Genomic DNA, 17752 nt, shown 5'->3' with positions numbered 1-17752 from the left:
TGTCTCTCTCTGTAAAGGATGTAGGTACAGATAGTACTGCCTCCCTGTCTCTCCGTAAATGATGTAAGTACAGATAGTACTGCCTCCCTGTCTCTCTGTAAATGATGTAAGTATAGATAGTACTACCCCCCTGTCTCTCTCTGTAAATGATGTAAGTACAGATAGTACGGCCTCCCTGTTTTGAGGAAATTGAACCTGAAATAAGGGCTCGTTCAAATAGCTGCATTGCTGGTGTGAGAGGCGGCCCGTATGCGTCTATAGGACTCTCTTGGGCCTTCGTATACCTTAGATTTCAGTTTTCTGCACACACTCTATGTATATGAGGCTCGGGATGCGGCGTGATCATCGCCATATTGGGAGGCTTCGTGAAACTTACACCCAGGAATAACCGGACATCAAAGTCGTCAATCATTAAAAAATAACGGTTTAATTAGCTGAACAGTAATATTCATTTTTGTAATCATTATAACCTGCTTAAATATGAATCGTTACAGCTTTATATATTACAAACGTAAGGGTAAGTGTTCGCCTTAAACAACGTATCATAGAACATTTGATATAAGTTACATTATGCAAATCAGTGATCTGTAGCAAGTGACCGTCCCGTAGAAAACCAGAGCCGCTGCGAGCGGACGCTTCATAAACGAGGCAAATAACCGCCCCCCCCCCCCGCCCCCCCGGATCGCTTGTGCTTCTCCCCTCTGCAAAATGACAATATATACAGTAAGAGCGCCGGCTGAACCGCCGCAGGCCTCAACCGGCAATGAGGGAACATGGAAAGAGCGCTACATGGGGGAAATCACTGAAGTTTGGGCGCCGACGTCAAACAGAATCAGTTTTATGAACCAGTTTTACAAGTAAATATAGAGCAGCGAGACTCCCCCTTGTGGTGGAATGTGGGATCTGCAGCTCGGATCTGGAATCAGCTTGTTCTTGTAGCTTCGCTCATGTTGCACAATTATTGTTTCAACTCTGCAAACTATCCCTGATTGATTTGCACTATAATAGCAGCAATAGGGGAAAGTCGGAGCGCTTGTACTGTCCGCCATTCGCTGCCACGGGCGTGCGACCGCAGTAAGCTGCAGAAATGTGTAACTCCCGCTACGTGAAATGTGACTCAATGGATTCCTACGGATCTGTTGGCCATGTGACTCTGCACCAACTGAACTCGCTGACTAGGCCCGGCCTGTGGGTGCTATGGCACGGCCGTTAGCGCACTTGTTTTCTCAATAATTGCCGGGCTGCACATTCCAGTTAGGGCCGTTACCAAAGTGTTAACGGATAATGGCGCCAAAATGTGGTTATTAGTCCATAGAGCTACAGCTGACAATGAATGCATCCCCTGTATATTGTGTGGTATAGACACTGAATATCCCCTTTAGTAGAGTCCCCCAACTCTTTTATTAGACCCCCGGCCCTCTCACGATTGCGACCCCCCCCCCCCCCCCGCGGGGGTTTCTCATGTAACGGTGTGGAGAGTATACAGAGAATGGCGCGATCCTGCTGATGGGAGGTCAGAATTTGGCGCAAGCAGCATGAATCGCTGACCCCTACCTGTCAGCCGGTCAGAACATGTCAGCACCTCCATCTAATCTGCAGCAAGCTACAGGAAGCTTCCTGTCCGCAGGGGCCGAGATTCCTGCAGAACGATTTAATCATTTAGTGAAATCTATGCCAGGAGGAATTTCTGCAGATCTGAAGACCGAAGGAGCCCAACGTGCCACTAGATGGGGGCTGATAACGGGGTGGTCAGCATAGGTGATCCACGATGACTACTACTGAGCATACAGGGCTAGGGGACCCATTAGACCGGACCGGGCTATAATAGATCTGGATTGTGATGCATGTTTAAAACTGGCAAGATGCTGGAATGGTGAATAAATCAGTTTATTGCGACGCTTTAACCCCACATCACTGCCTGCCATACGGGTGAGTTATCTGACTGCGGTGGGTCACATGTGGGGTCCTTAACTTCATGCAGCCGGATCCCACTGGTCAGAACATACGAACGGGCAGCAACAGTTTGAAGTCTTCTGCTCCTCCGTTGCGTCCTTGCGCTGCAGAGCGGACGGCGGCCCGTGGGGAACGTGTCTATCAGCTGCTCCATTCATGATGTAATAACGCAAACTTACTACAGTAGCACCCACTGACTGACCCCGGAGGTGAGCTGCTCCTCTTGGAGACTCAACGGGAATCACCCATAACATGCAGGGTGGACAGACATTTGTCTAGAATAACTTAGTCATCCTGCACTGAGCCGGGGGTCAGACCCGATGACCCCTGAGGACCCCATGACCCCTGAGGACCCCATGACCCTGGAGGTCCCTTCCAGCTCTACCATTCTATGGATGTATTCAACCTTCTAGATAAAGGGCTCTCCTGGTGTCAGGTCTTCTTCAGAGCTGGCACTGCTGTATCATTACTCCAGAGCTGCACTCACTATTCTGCTGATTGTCGGTGGAAATAATCAGCAAACTTGGGGGCAGACAATGAACAAGCGAGGAATGCTAAGAGATTCCAGCTCTGGAGCTGCTGAATAGTGAACGTAACTCTGGATTACACAACTCTGGATCAGTACATTGCTGTAGATTGGTTCTGTGTGTTAACTGGTGATCAGGCATGAAGATACTCTTTAGGGAGGTGGCAGTGATACCGTATATGGACCCTATATGTACACTCCTCTTCCAGATCGATCACCCTATGGCTGTGTGGGGTCGTGGCCGAAATTGACTAAAGGTAATTTGCAAAGCTGGAGCACGAAACTCTAGAACCCTTTTTAGAATACCTAGAACCCCACTTTAGCAATAAATATATCTCCCCATCTCCCCGGAGAAGCCTCTAAAGTGACAGTAAAACGCTGGGCCAACGTGATCATACTCGAAAAGCAAAAGGAGACGGAACGACCCAGTGATGAGAGTCCTTGTGGCATCAGGCAGCTATCGGACCACTAGTGATACTTCCCCTTTAATTACACAGATTATAATCTGTAGCGTTTTGGTTTCTCGTCATCTACGGACAAAGGTTGGAACTAAAATTAGGAGTGATGCGGTCCCACAGAGGACAATATAGCAGCAGCTTCCTGGGAAATGTGATGGGAGACGACCCACCCAACAAGGGTGCAGACAGTATATACATGGTCACATCTCAATGGCTTCACTACTTCTATGAAACGCGCCGTTCTGCGGGAGCCAGAAACTGTACAGTCTGCAAAACAAAACCAAATGAAGAATTTACAAGCTACTCCTCGTCCACCTCGGCGACAAACTGTGAATGGTGTTCCGGGGATTTGCTGTGTGTTTTGCTGAGGTGCAGTTTAACCGCGTGCTTGCTGGCAAATGTCCGACAACACAATTTACACTTAAATTTAGAGTCTGTGTCTTCTTCTGCGGCCACCGGCTGGGGTGACCTCTGTACGGCTATCCTGGAGATCTCCTTCTCTACCTTGGTTTGCTGCTCCACTGCCAGCCTGTTCATATCTTTCATCTGAAACCCCAGATGGGTCTCCAGGTGGTTGATGTAGCTCATGGGGGTTCGAAACTGAGATGCACAGTCACTGCAATAAAAGACCGGGTGGCCCTTGTCCATGTTTTTCAGAAATTTTGTCCCACCGGTCTTCCGTAGCTGATATTTTACATTGGCCAACCAGTGGCTGATGGTCGTCATTGAAAGTCCAGTAAATTTTGAAATCTGCATGCGTTCTTGCGGACCAAGGTCCGATAACAAATATTTCCCTTCTGACGTCTGAAAGAGACTTGATGCAAACTGAGCTTGTAGGATGAGGAGATGCTGAGGGTTCCAGTTGGATTGTCTTCCCTTTCTCTTATGTAGTGATGAAACCTCCGTGGAGACTTCTTCAAAGCGCCTGGAATCCATCTCTAGTTTCATGGAGGCCATTCTGGAAGAAGCCACGTGCTTTGGGGTGGTAGCTTTAGGGAGTATCTTGACCATATCGGCGATGTCGGACAGAGCGTGTTTCTGAGGCGGAGACGTACACGACTGAGCCTTGGAGGACTCCACCTTCTTAGTTTTAGACTTGGTCAGATCTATCGGTTGATCAATGGCATCGAATAAATAACGGCTGGCGGGTTTTGGTGGCGTCAGACATACGGCTGTTTTTTCTACCCGTCTCGTCGGAGACTTCTGAAACATGGAAATTAGGCTTGTGGAGCTTGAGTTGGACGCCGGTCTTATCGACTCTGAAGCTTTTCCCAAGTGATTATTTAGTACAGACTGTAGAGCGCTGAGAGGATTTACGCACGGAATATCAGGGGAATGATTTGCTGAACTTCGTAGTGAAGAACATTCTTCTCGTCCAAGTGGCGACTCGGTGGGTTCCAGGAATTTGGGCTTCTCCTTTTCACAGCTTTGCTTAGTTTTCTCTTCATCTTTTGGGGAGCACGCCTCTTTTCTTGACGACTCGGAGAAGTCTTCCGTTTTCGGTGAATCCTCACTTTTATCTGCTTGCGTCCTCTCTGTCTTACTGGTCTCTTTTGTTGATTCTCTTTCAGACTCTGTGTCCTCCGACTCCTCCTTGACTTGTGTAGACTGAGGTTCAGGGGGGCTGTTTGAGGAAAGAGGTGCAGATTTGCATTTGGGAGCGATTGGCCTAAATTTGTTAGAGAAGGTAGGTCTCATTTGCATTACTTGAGAACTGAGGGAAACTGAAGGTTTCATGACATCTGAGAGTTGATATGCGGCATGGATGCTGGGGTAGGCACTCCAGCTTGGGGTTCCATTTTGGGCTTTGTTAATAGCCGAGGTTACAGTGTTCTCTAGAGATTTCAAGATATCTCCACCTTCTTTTGAGCCGTCTTCCAAGTCTTCTTCCCTTAGATACTGGTACTTGAGTGTTGGATCCAAGGGCTTTTCTAGATCGTCTTCGTGTTCGTCATTGGTGTCCATTTTCTCTTCTTTGTTGCTGTCTTCCACTTTACATTCTTTACTGGTCAGGATTTCGGAGGTTGATCCTCCAGATGGAGAACTCGCTGATGGCTTTGACTGGCTGTCGCTCGAAGGCGAGTCTGAGAGCGATTGCATCTTTTCTACAGCAAGAGGGTCTAAGACCAACTGCTTACCTTTCTTTGAGGCTGAATTGGTAACTTTCAAGAAATGTCCAGTGACCATCATGTGCGTCGTGAGTTGCTGCAAAGTGTCGTGTGAACTTCCGCATTCCATGCACTTGAGAATTTGAGATTTACAAGCTTCGAACTGCCAAGTATAGCTGGCGCCATTCTGGTAGCCATACCGGTTGTTGGAGGACAGCTGTGAGCTGGAGTTCTTCGGTGTGGAGCAGTGATCCACAAAGGAACCGGTGGTCGAATCTGGTGAGCACGGTCGCGTCACTTCAAATACACGTTTTTTTGCAGAGACCATTTTGGATGAGATGCTTGGGATAGGCTCCTTCAAAGGCACTTTTTGGTAATGCTTTGTTTTTATCATGTGGACACTTAGATCTTGGAGAGAATCAAACGAGTCTCCGCAAAACATGCACTTTAAAACTTTCTGGGCATCCTCCTTGTCTATGTCCTGAAACGCCCTTTTTCGGGACTTGGAATAATTTGCGGGTCTGTGCTTGTCTTTTTTATGGTTATTATCTTGATAATGGCCCGTCTCGTTCATGTGCACAGTTAGCTCCACCAAGGTGTCGTAGGCGGCACTGCACTGCCTGCAACGAAACCTGCTGGCTCCCGTGAAGACGGTGCCGTACATTTTGGTGTTCTGACGGTACAACTGAACAGAACTGAAGAGGTTTGGTTTGGAAACGGATTTTGAGGGTATGTTTTGCTGTAAACTTTTGGAGAGAGCATCCTGATGCCAATCAAATTCGCCTTTACTGGCTCCATTACGACTTTCACAAGGCTTCCGCTCGGCTGGAGGCACCTTAAGACTTAGTCCTAAATTTGTCCAGTAAGAATCAGACAAGATGTTGGCATAGGCCATCTTCATTTTATTCATAGTGTCGTGCGCCTCTGGCTGGAGCCGGGGGTGCAGGTCTGTTTTTTGGTCCTGAGCATCTTTAGAAGATACGCTTTTTACATCTGCCGCCTGATCGCTGGCGTCGCTCAACAAGGACTCGCTTTCCCCATCTTGATTGCATATGAGACTCCCTGGGGAATTCTGGAAACTGAGGCTCCTCTTGAGGTCACCAGCTACCTCTTGTTCCTCATCTGTGGGAGAGTAGGAGCCGTCCTGGAGCGGAGCGGTGGAGTTGCTGTCATCGTCCTCCTCCTCGTCATCCTTGACGCTGTCATCCTTCAAATCCTCTTCTCCATCTTGGAAATAACCTGTAGATAGAAGAACATACAAAGTCAGTCCTGGATTCCTTTACCATCAGTTCAATGTTATATCACATTTCTTCAAAGGGGTTATGCCAGAGCTTGGTCCCCTGCTGCTCCTCACTCCCCTCTGCAGCGATGACTTCACCAACACATGACCGCTGCAGCCAACAGACACATGACCGCTACAGCCAATCATTGGCTCACTTTGGCCTGTAGTTAACTGCAGAGGTCACAGCTCGATGTCAGGCATCGATGTTGCTGCAGCAGGAGCTGAAAAGCATCAAGGAACCAGGCACCATTGTTATAGGAGAGACGGGGAAAGGGTGAGGTAGGTAAGGCCTTATGTTTGTGCACCGCTCGGAGCTGGTTTTATTTATTTTTTCCTATCCAGATAATCCCTTTAAGACCCATCTTAAGGTTACTGCAGAGTTCCAGCTGAGCTTTATGGAGCATCTAAGGGCATAGCTGCTGCTGAAATAGACTGTCATAGAGGTTGTCCCATGAGGACAGGCCTTGCCCACTTGTCTTTTAAGGGTATAAGACCATCAGAGAGGGAATTCCAAAAGGGAGAGCAGATCTGGGGACTCGGCCAGTCCATGTATTTTATGGTCCCCATTTGCATGTGCAGATATGGCTTCCATTAGTTCACAGGTTCCTCCAAGATCCGTCCTTTAAAAGAACATTTTTGGCTTATAATAAGGAGCAGTTGGTGCCAATAAAAACACGAATACAAGAATGACTTTGGCGCTACAGTCAGGGTGAAGCCACACGATGCAACCAAACCCACTGTGGTGGCCAAGAGCTGCACAGTTTTGCAGCAGTCATGCTGCTATAGACCAGCGCCGTTGGACAGGGCTCCGCCGCATGCGGCACCGGACCCCATGGCTCCATACTATGGATACACATAGAAGGCTGGTGATGTAGGCCACAGCCCATGCGCGAATACAAAAAACCCGTCCATACCCCACGAATTCCAAATCGCGCCCCATGGACGCCCTGAATATTCACAACCGTTCCGAGATACCAGAGAGGCCTTAGCTGAGCTGTATAATTACACCCCGAAGCTCAGCATCACGGAGGCCTTCGCAGAGATTTCACGTAGCGACAAACCACCTGAAGATGGGAGCAGAACCACTAATAACGGAGCTGCGCCATTTATCCCGGCGCGGCAGGTGGATCCCAGAGCGAGCGGCCTTTTCTCTGGTTACGTTTGAACATTGCGGAGGAGAAGGCGTTTTGCGTGCTTTGAAGTCGCGCCGGAGATTCATTTCCGCTCGGCTTACATCAGACAAATGTTTAGTTATCACAGAACGCCACAAAAGCAGCAAATTCATCAATATTTCACAGCCGCCTTGGGGAGGTTGTAGACTGCGATGCCGGAGGGCGGCGAACGGAGGCGGCGAACAGAGGCGCGCACAAGGCTTTTGTACATCACAAGCTGCCAGGGACTGAATACACACGGCGGCGCGGATAGATCCCCGACGTCACCATCGGGTCCAGTGATTGGCTGCCATGGTCATTATAGTGCTGTAATAAACAAGGACTGACAGGGATGTGCGGGAAGGAACCATTAGGGGACATCTGTAGTGTCTGACAGGAAGATCTTGTCGCCCACGGCAACCAATCAGAGAGCAGCTTTCACTTTACCACAACAGCGTCAGAAAGCTGCATTCTGATTGGTTGTCAAGGGCAACAAAGACATCTGGTCGGGCCTCAAAGGGATGTGCAAGCGTATGATCGATGGTCATCGGGAAGACTACGGGGCGCATCCACTGCTGATTTCAGCCTGCACATACAGCGACCCCCTCACAGTAATAATGCCCCTCAGTGACCCCCTCACAGTAATAATGCCCCTCAGTGACCCCTCACAGTAATAATGCCCCTCAGTGACCCCTCACAGTAATAATGTCCCTCAGTGACCCCCTCACAGTAATAGTGCCCCTCAGTGACCCCTCACAGTAATAGTGCCCCTCAGTTACCTCCTCACAGTAATAGTGCCCCTCAGTTACCCCCTCACAGTAATAGTGCCCCTCAGTTACCCCCTCACAGTAATAGTGCCCCTCAGTGACCTCCTCACAGTAATAGTGCCCCTCAGTGACCTCCTCACAGTAATAGTGCTCCTCAGTGACCTCCTCACAGTAATAGTGCCCTTCAGTGACCTCCTCACAGTAATAGTGCTCCTCAGTGACCTCCTCACAGTAATAGTGCCCTTCAGTGACCTCCTCACAGTAATAGTGCTCCTCAGTGCCCCTCACAGTAATAGTGCTCCTCAGTGACCTCCTCACAGTAATAGTGCCCCTCAGTGACCTCCTCACAGTAATAGTGCCCTTCAGTGACCTCCTCACAGTAATAGTGCTCCTCAGTGCCCCTCACAGTAATAGTGCCCCTCAGTGACCTCCTCACAGTAATAGTGCCCTTCAGTGACCTCCTCACAGTAATAGTGCCCTTCAGTGACCCCTCACAGTAATAGTGCCCCTCAGTGACCTCCTCACAGTAATAGTGCCCTTCAGTGACCTCCTCACAGTAATAGTGCCCTTCAGTGACCTCCTCACAGTAATAGTGCCCTTCAGTGACCTCCTCACAGTAATAGTGCCCTTCAGTGACCTCCTCACAGTAATAGTGCCCTTCAGTGACCTCCTCACAGTAATAGTGCTCCTCAGTGACCTCCTCACAGTAATAGTGCCCCTCAGTGACCACCTTACAGTAATAGTGCCCCTCAGTGACCTCCTCACAGTAATAGTGCTCCTCAGTGACCCCCTCACAGTAATAGTGCCCTTCAGTGACCCCTCACAGTAATAGTGCCCCTCAGTGACCTCCTCACAGTAATAGTGCCCCTCAGTGACCCCCTCACAGTAATAGTGCTCCTCAGTGACCTCCTCACAGTAATAGTGGCCCTCAGTGACCCCTCATAGTAATAGTGCCCCTCAGTGACCCCCTCATAGTAATAGTGCCCCTCAGTGACCCCCTCACAGTAATAGTGCCCTTCAGTGACCCCCTCACAGTAATAGTGCCCTTCAGTGACCCCCCTCACAGTAATAGTGCCCTTCAGTGACCCCCCTCACAGTAATAGTGCCCTTCAGTGACCCCCTCACAGTAATAGTACCCCTCAGTGACCCCTCACACTAATAGTCCCCTTCGGTGACCCCCTCATAGTAATAGTGCCCCTCAGTGACCCCCTCACAGTAATAGTGCCCTTCAGTGACCCCTCACAGTAATAGTGCCCCTCAGTGACCCCCTCACAGTAATAGTGCCTCTCAGTGACCCCCCCCTCACAGTAATAGTGGCCCTCAGTGACCCCCCTCACAGTAATAGTGGCCCTCAGTGACCCCCCTCACAGTAATAGTGCCCCTCAGTGATCTCCTCGCAGTAATAGTGCTCCTCAGTGACCTCCTCGCAGTAATAGTGCTCCTCAGTGACCCCTCACAGTAATAGTGCTCCTCAGTGACCCCTCACAGTAATAGTGCCCCTCAGTGACCCCTCACAGTAATAGTGCCCCTCAATGACCCCTCACAGTAATAGTGCTCCTCAGTGATCCCCTCACAGTAATAGTGCCCCTTAGTGACCCCCTCACAGTAATTGTGCCCTTCAGTGACCCCCTCATAGTCATAGTGCCCCTCAGTGACCCCCTCACAGTAATAGTGCCCCTCAGTGACCCCCTCACAGTAATAGTGCCCCTCAGTGACCCCTCACAGTAATAGTGCTCCTCAGTGATCCCCTCACAGTAATAGTGCCCCTTAGTGACCCCCTCACAGTAATAGTGCCCCTCAGTGACCCCTCACAGTAATAGTGCTCCTCAGTGATCCCCTCACAGTAATAGTGCCCCTTAGTGACCCCCTCACAGTAATAGTGCCCTTCAGTGACCCCCTCATAGTAATAGTGCCCCTCAGTGACCCCCTCACAGTAATAGTGCCCCTCAGTGACCCCCTCACAGTAATAGTGCCCCTCAGTGACCCCCTCACGGTAATAGTGCCCTTCAGTGACCCCCTCACAGTAATAGTGCCCTTCAGTGACCCCCTCATAGTAATAGTACCCCTCAGTGACCCCTCACAGTAATAGTCCCCTTTGGTGACCCCCTCATAGTAATAGTGCCCCTCAGTGACCCTCTCACAGTAATAGTGCCCCTCAGTGAACCCCCTCACAGTAAGAGTGCCCCTTAGTGACCCCCTCATAGTTATTGTGCCCCTCAGTGACCCCCCTCACAGTAATAGTCCCCTCAGTGACCCCCTCACTGTAATAGTGCCCCTCAGTGACCCCTCACAGTAATAGTGCCCTTCGGTGACCCCCTCAGTAGTTTGTGTCTGGGTCTATTTCCTCAGCCACCTGATGCGATACCAGTACTATAAGTGGTACATGGTTGTGTCTGCACTGTCTGGGGGGCATTCGGTGTCGGTATGAGCAGGGATACAATGTAATCCTTTATCTGCGCTCTCGCCATCTCTCCTATATATCATATATACACACGTCGCGCTCCTGAGCCAGAGCGGAGACACGTTTATGTCAGTTAATGACAGATCCATCAAGTCTGGACGGACGGATTGCAGGGCCGCGCCATTTCACATTCTTTATTACCTCTAAATCCCCACAATGAAGGGTAATATGTTTTAATTGACCTATAAAAACAGTGAGACCGGCCAGCGAATCCCAGCGGTGATTAACGAGCTGTCCGAGCGGCAGCGCACACAGCGACAGTCATGGATCACAGCGGGGGTCCGCGCTCACCTGGGTGACCCCGGCCCACTGCTGTATAGGTACATCAGAATATGGAACACTTGGATTGTGACGCAAATCTGACACGGATTTTGTTTCCTCAATTGAAGAGGTGAAATCCGCGCCGAAATGATACACTGCGGAGGTAAAATTCGCTTGGCATGTTAATTTGCGCTGCGGCATCCCTGCTACGTGTGGCTATACGCTCCGCCTCGTTCACAGCCTTAGCTTCGTAGATGCCTTGTCTATCAGCCAATCAGTGAGCGTACAGCAGCGCAGAGGATTTCAGGAGCTGAATGTGCGGATCTTGTGGGTCACAGACTATCTATGGGAAGGAGAGGAACACAGAAGTGGGATGCAGAGCGCCTCACAGTGGAAGGGCTCATTCACATGTTAGTTACTGCATACAGCAAGTTGTCACCATCTACTTCATGTGCACAAATGATGCAAGAAGGCCGCGATGATTTCACGTGGAACCGCGCAGCGAATAGGCGAGTATCACGTGGACTTACGCAATACATTGAATATAATGGCTTATTTCCGGTCAGAATATGTCGCCCTGCGGTTTTATCTGAATTCCCCAATGCAAACAAAAATGGGGTTTTAGCTCTCCGTATAGCGGGCGCGCTCTGCTGTACAAGTCTATGAGAGACCGCGGGCATGGGACTCTGAAAACGGTCAGATTTTCCTGCGCCGCGTGCTCTTCACCACCGGAGAGCGCTGGATCGCAGGAGAGTATAAAAAATACACCCCCGACTCCCTGACACTTCCCACCCAAACTTAGTGCCGCCGGGGCTGACAACGTCCCTTTAAGATTGAGGCTTCTATCCACAAACACGCGGCAGCGCCTGCAAAACACAAAGGGATAGAAGTGCCACTGAAGGAGATAAAATGTGGCGGCTTCGAGGGTCCCAGCCGTCCGGGGGTTCTATCTGGTATTGCAGTGAATTGGTTTAAGGGACCCCGAGAGGTTAATGTTTCCATGGAAGAGGACTGGAGAAAGCACCAAAAATTACTGTATGTGCCAAAACGTAGGCTACATTTTGATGCAGCAGGACTGAGCGCGCTCACAAGGAACTGATTGGTTCTTTCATACCCTGATATAAAAAGGGGCAATGCCTGCGGGTAGTGAGCTGCAGGATCACCGGACTGAAGAGCGCTGCTGTGCTGTGGGAACACAGACGGTGCGCACAGACTGTGAAAGGAGGGTCAGTGCCAGACAGGGGGGCCTGGAGGCTGCGGACCATGGGGAATCAGATTGCTGCAGCTTGGAACCAAGAGGAGCGCTCCAGACCATGCTGTGGGATCACTGGAGTCAGTGGAAGCTGTGACCCTGCACATCCACTTGTAAGTGAGGCCGGCCTCTGAAAGGACTTAAGGCATGCACACCAACAAAGACCGGCATTACCTACCTAGCAGGCCTGCTACAACAAGTTCTGTTCAGAGAAAGAGACTGTACTGTAAGAGACATTTGGGGGGGATAGTTGACCCCTTCTAATTTTGGACCAAGATATGTTGCAAGGGAAGTAAAAGGTGCCATTAGAGGTGCAAGAAGGCTACCCAGCAGAGGAAGCTGCATATCATATGCCATAGTCAGTATCTCTCTAAGACGGTACCGATTAACAGAATAGAACTGATACCGTTCAGGTATTATTGTTACTATTTCTAAGGTACCCGAAGGTGAAAGGTCAATTGTTTCATCGTTACTATTCAATTATTAAGTTTTATTTCCGCGTTCTTCAATAAGTCTCGAATATTCTGATTACTCCATCTGCTGCACCGTATCCTGAATTCTGCATCGCACTATCACCCGCTGCAATACCACCTGCGACCTGGTGTGGCACTGTTTTTGGAGGACAGCAGCCATGTTTTTCTATTCCTGCACAACCCCTTTAAGTGTTTCGAGCGATTGCACAGATTTCCATTGTTTTTAGCACCACAGACATAAAGATAGTTGTTAACAATCGTTAAGGTCAGCGCCCCCCAAATATTCATTTTCTGCAACAGAAGGACTGTAATGTTCCCGTGGCTGCAGAGGTCGGCTGAAGGTGGCGCCGTCGCTGCAGCACGTCATGGCGGATGGCAGGCTGTACGGGGTAGGGTGTTCACATACAATAGTCTCCACTCATGGGGCACTTAGAGGATGTGCAGATTAATTTGTCTTATCTGGAACGGAGGAGCGATCTCAGTCACATGCAGGTACGGAGTACGTTGTCATCTGCGAGAAGCGGTGACAAATGACACTAATGATTAATGAGCGGCGCTCCCTCATCAGTCTTTTGTTCTGCGATCATGTAGCAGAATCAGCCGCTAGAAAAAGTCTTGCTTCCTCCCAGGAATGAATTGTTATTTTCTGCCACCGCGTAAAAAATGGCCGTGGTGTGCGCGGCCCGCATTGTGTGTCTTAGACTGAATTATTGACTGTCAGGAAGAAGTCTACAATTACAATGCGCACGTGGCCGTATCTTCCAGGGAGATGATCCGACCTTTCCTATCTCTGCCCGGAACACAGGGGATGGAGCGATGGAGAACAAAGATTCCGTGACAAAGTCGTAATGACAGCCAACCTCCGGCGCGACGTGCTCATTACACCCCGCTAAATGGCAGCCCCTTAAAGAGGAAGCCGGGCCGAAATCAGATTGTAACCCGGAGTGGAGAACAGCGAGGATGAAACCGGCGGCCAGCGAGGGCGATCGTCACATTGGATGATGAAAGTTCTGATGCCGGTCAGACGTGGTTCCCTCTCCGCCCTGAACACGATATCGGACGCTCTCCGCTGATTGTCCAATGCAGCGATTCCCAACCAGGGCGCCATGAGAACCTGCCAGGGGTGCCAACCAAAAAAGATGCATCTGCTTCACACTGGCTACAAACACACCTATTATAGCTGCCCCATGCTCTCTTCATGCGCCGCGCCCATCTACCATCTACTACTCCATCTTTCACGGTTTCCTGGACTCGTATGGACGCTACACTGTGGGACGCCCAATGTGTTTTTGTCTCTGGGCTTCATAAGCGAGGTTCCCACATACACGGCCTTTTGGCTCTTCTTCAGTTGTGTCCACCTCCGGCATGGAAGTACTGGCTGATCACTACTAATGAATGAGCCTTGGATGTCCTACACTCCAGCACCCCAGAATACCCAGAAGAGGCAACAACTGCAGTCCTGGGGTCACACTCAGCAATGCTCCGGGTTATAGGGGTGTCAGGGGTAGAGCTGGTTGGAGAACACCACCGAGAAGCCAAGAGATGGCAGGGACCGGGCAATGCCAGGACCATCCGCAATATACTGTGTAGATGTGACCAACCACGATCAATGATCTGCATTTATGGGTGGGGGGCTCAACTAAACATGGGGTCTGATGGCTGAATTAAGAGGTAAGACCAGTTGAGCGCGTCGGCTGGAAGCCTTGGTTTTATTTGGTTTCTTAATGGAGTCTTACCAACCATGTAACTATTGGAAACACCATTAATTTCTGATTGATGGCGGTCACACTGAAAGGAGCATCCACCACCCCAAGAATGAAGGCACCATGCCGAGGAGACGGTTACGTCAGGACTCAGTAGCTGAAGTGATACCGTAATGGCGTTGTATCACACTTCTCCCTGTTGCCCAACTACCGGAACATCTGAATAGGTCAACAGACCACTGGCAACACTACTAGGCATCACAAAATATGGGAGGATGGAACAATGCCTCTACAGCGCCACCTAAGGGAAGGAAGTAATCCTGCAAGTCAACGTCAGACCTTTTAACAGAAACTGGAAATATGAGACAATGCCAGAGTCTTCTCCAGAAGGAAAATATCACCATGTACAGACAGACTGTTCCGGGGTGACTGCGCCTCGTCAGTGTCCGACATTCACTAGTAGGAATTCTGCTTTCCACTTGGTGGCGCTGCAGAGGTATTGTTCTATCTTCTCATTTGCATATTTCCCAGAGGAGCATGGATGTCCTTATAGGTCTCCTCAAACCTTCTAGTTCTTCTCCCTAAGAAGAAACAAAACTCTCCTGAAAAAATGACATCCCTGATGAAGTAGCAGCCCGGATCCAAAATGTGCTGCAGGCATGATAGTAATGAAGACGTGGACTGCCCCTGGTCTTTGGTGGTCGGTGTCGGCTGTCCTCACTATACCCTACTGTCTCATTCCTCAGCTTAGAAACAGCTTAGAAAACAGAGAGATGTCTCCGATGTGTACAGAAGGCGCAGTGTTACGTGGATAGGTCTGCGCAGCGTTGTGGTGTAAAGGTCTGCACAGTGTCAGTAGGTGCCCACATTAAAGAAAGGATGAGGTTTTAGGAACATCTGGAGGAATTCCTAAAATTAAACATTTTTTGTGTTTGGTTGATAACGTCCACTTGGGTGTGTAATGTAGGAGCTACCAGAGCATGCTGGGAGTTGTAGTTTTTAATCAGATGAAGAGCTGCAGGTTAGAGATAACTGGTCTATAGTAATAGATCACGATAAAGTTGTTGTATCTGCAGTCATGTGACTCACTTTTTGGAGGCGATTGCCAAAACACACCGCCAACTGTTCCGTATGATTTTTGTACGTCTGATGGATACAATGATTGGGATTGATGGCTCGGCCATATTTGTAGTCCTTGAACCCTCCCCGTCCGAATAAGAAGATTAAATCTATTTCCAACTTTTCGTTCTTTACGAAGTTTCAAATTCCGCCCCCCACCTCCCCCCCCCAACTTCCCGATACGACCCAAACACGGGACAGCTACAGATCGGGGTCAGCGGCTATTCAGACGCTCCTTCCAACGGTAATTTCCAAGTTGGCCTCTAAGAGTTGAAGGGGTTAATCCCGCCAGAGAGTAGATGAGAGGCGCACAGGTCACCCCCTCATAGTAACAACCTCATTCACTTAGTAATGTACATGGCGGCCGGTCAACTATTAAACGCATCCGATGGCGCAGCAAGATAATGAAGCTGAATCGGAGTTCCCATTATTCTCCGGGTACAAGTATATGATAACATTTCCCGGCTGCGGTCCGCGCACCTGACTCCGCGCATCAAATCAATCTCACTAAAGTGGATATGGCTGCTGGATCGGAGAAGGTAGATGAGGGGGGCACTTACTTCTGACCCTTGCTGCAGAGCTGGTATTGAATCGCTACATTGGTAATCCACGTCCGCTCGCTGGCGGAGGCTGTAGAGGGGGAGATGAGTGCACAGCGCTAAGAACGGGCGCATTCATGTCCGTAATCACAACTATGTTTTTGGTTTAATAAGTTGTAAATTGTATTCTTTGTAGCTCCCATACAAACCTATGTGTCTCCATGGTAACAGACTACAAACTGACTCTACGTAGTCAATGCAGTTCATTATCTCCATCTGCTCCCTACTTGTGTCCATAAATTCATATTGCGCAAAGGAAGAGTTCGACTGCGCGATCAGACTTCACGGGTTTGTTTGTAGTCTGTAACCATGGAGACAGACGGATTTGTATAGGAGCTGGGGTATCAGCGTGTCATTATCCTGTCCCCCTAGTATCAGCGTCTCATTATCCCGTCCCCCAAGTATCAGCGTATCATTATCCCGTCCCCCAAGTGTCAGCGTGTCATTATCCCGTCCCCCAAGTGTCAGCGTGTCATTATCCCGTCCCCCCGAGTATCAGCGTGCCATTATCCCGTCCCCCAAATATAAGCCTGTCATTATCCCGTCCTCCAAGTATCAGCGTGTCATTATCCCGCCCCCCAAGTGTCAGCGTGTCATTATCCCGTCCTCCAAGTATCAGCGTGTCATTATCCCGCCCCCCAAGTGTCAGCGCGTCATTATCCCATCCCCCAAATATAAGCCTGTCATTATCCCGTCCTCCAAGTATCAGCGTGTCATTATCCCATCCCCCAAGTGTCAGCGTGTGATTATCCCATCCCCCAAGTGTCAGCGTGTCATTATGCCCGTCCCCCAAATATCAGCCTGTCATTATCCCGTCCCCTAAGTATCATTGTGTCATTATCCCGTCTCCCAAGTATCAGCGTGTCATTATCTCGTCCCCCAAGTGTCAGCGTGTCATTATCCCGTCCCCCAAGTATCATTGTGTCATTATCCCGTCCCCCAAGTGTCAGCGTGTCATTATCCCGCCCCCCAAGTATCAGCCTGTCATTATCCCGTCCCCCAAGTGTCAGCGTGTCATTATCCCACCCCCCAAGTGTCAGCGTGTCATTATCCCGTCCCCCAAGTGTCAGCGTGTCATTATCCCGTCCCCCAAGTGTCAGCGTGTCATTATCCCGTCCCCCAAGTGTCAGCGTGTCATTATCCTGTCCCCCAAGTATCAGCGTGTCATTATCCCGTCCCCCCAAGTGTCAGCGTGTCATTATCCCGTCCCCCAAATATCAGCGTGTCATTATCCCGTCCCCCCAAGTATCAGCGTGTCATTATCCCGCCCCCCAAGTATCAGCCTGTCATTATCCCGTCCCCCAAGTGTCAGCGTGTCATTATCCCACCCCCCAAGTGTCAGCGTGTCATTATCCGTCCCCCAAGTGTCAGCCTGTCATTATCCCGTCCCCCAAGTGTCAGCGTGTCATTATCCTGTCCCCCAAGTATCAGCGTGTCATTATCCCGTCCCCCCAAGTGTCAGCGTGTCATTATCCCGTCCCCCAAGTGTCAGCGTGTCATTATCCCGTCCCCCAAGTGTCAGCGTGTCATTATCCTGTCCCCCAAGTATCAGCGTGTCATTATCCCGTCCCCCCAAGTGTCAGCGTGTCATTATCCCGTCCCCCAAATATCAGCGTGTCATTATCCCGTCCCCCCAAGT

The 17752-nt window shown here is 49.9% G+C and overlaps 1 protein-coding gene across 1 annotated transcript in view; it reads right to left on the bottom strand.

Annotated features, from left to right (window-relative positions):
• Positions 1-668: 668 nt before the first annotated feature.
• TSHZ2 (teashirt zinc finger homeobox 2) overlaps positions 669-17752 on the bottom strand; it is a 168129-nt gene continuing 151045 nt past the window's right edge. The window contains exon 2 of the mRNA XM_066587694.1: positions 669-6284. Within this exon, the coding sequence (XP_066443791.1) occupies positions 3238-6284 (3047 nt within the window). The 3' untranslated portion in view covers positions 669-3237. The remainder of the gene's footprint in view (positions 6285-17752) is intronic.

The sequence above is a fragment of the Eleutherodactylus coqui genome, chromosome 13 (assembly GCF_035609145.1).
Source record: "Eleutherodactylus coqui strain aEleCoq1 chromosome 13, aEleCoq1.hap1, whole genome shotgun sequence".
Lineage (NCBI taxonomy): Eukaryota > Metazoa > Chordata > Amphibia > Anura > Eleutherodactylidae > Eleutherodactylus > Eleutherodactylus coqui.
This window is presented reverse-complemented; position numbering and strand designations above follow the sequence as displayed.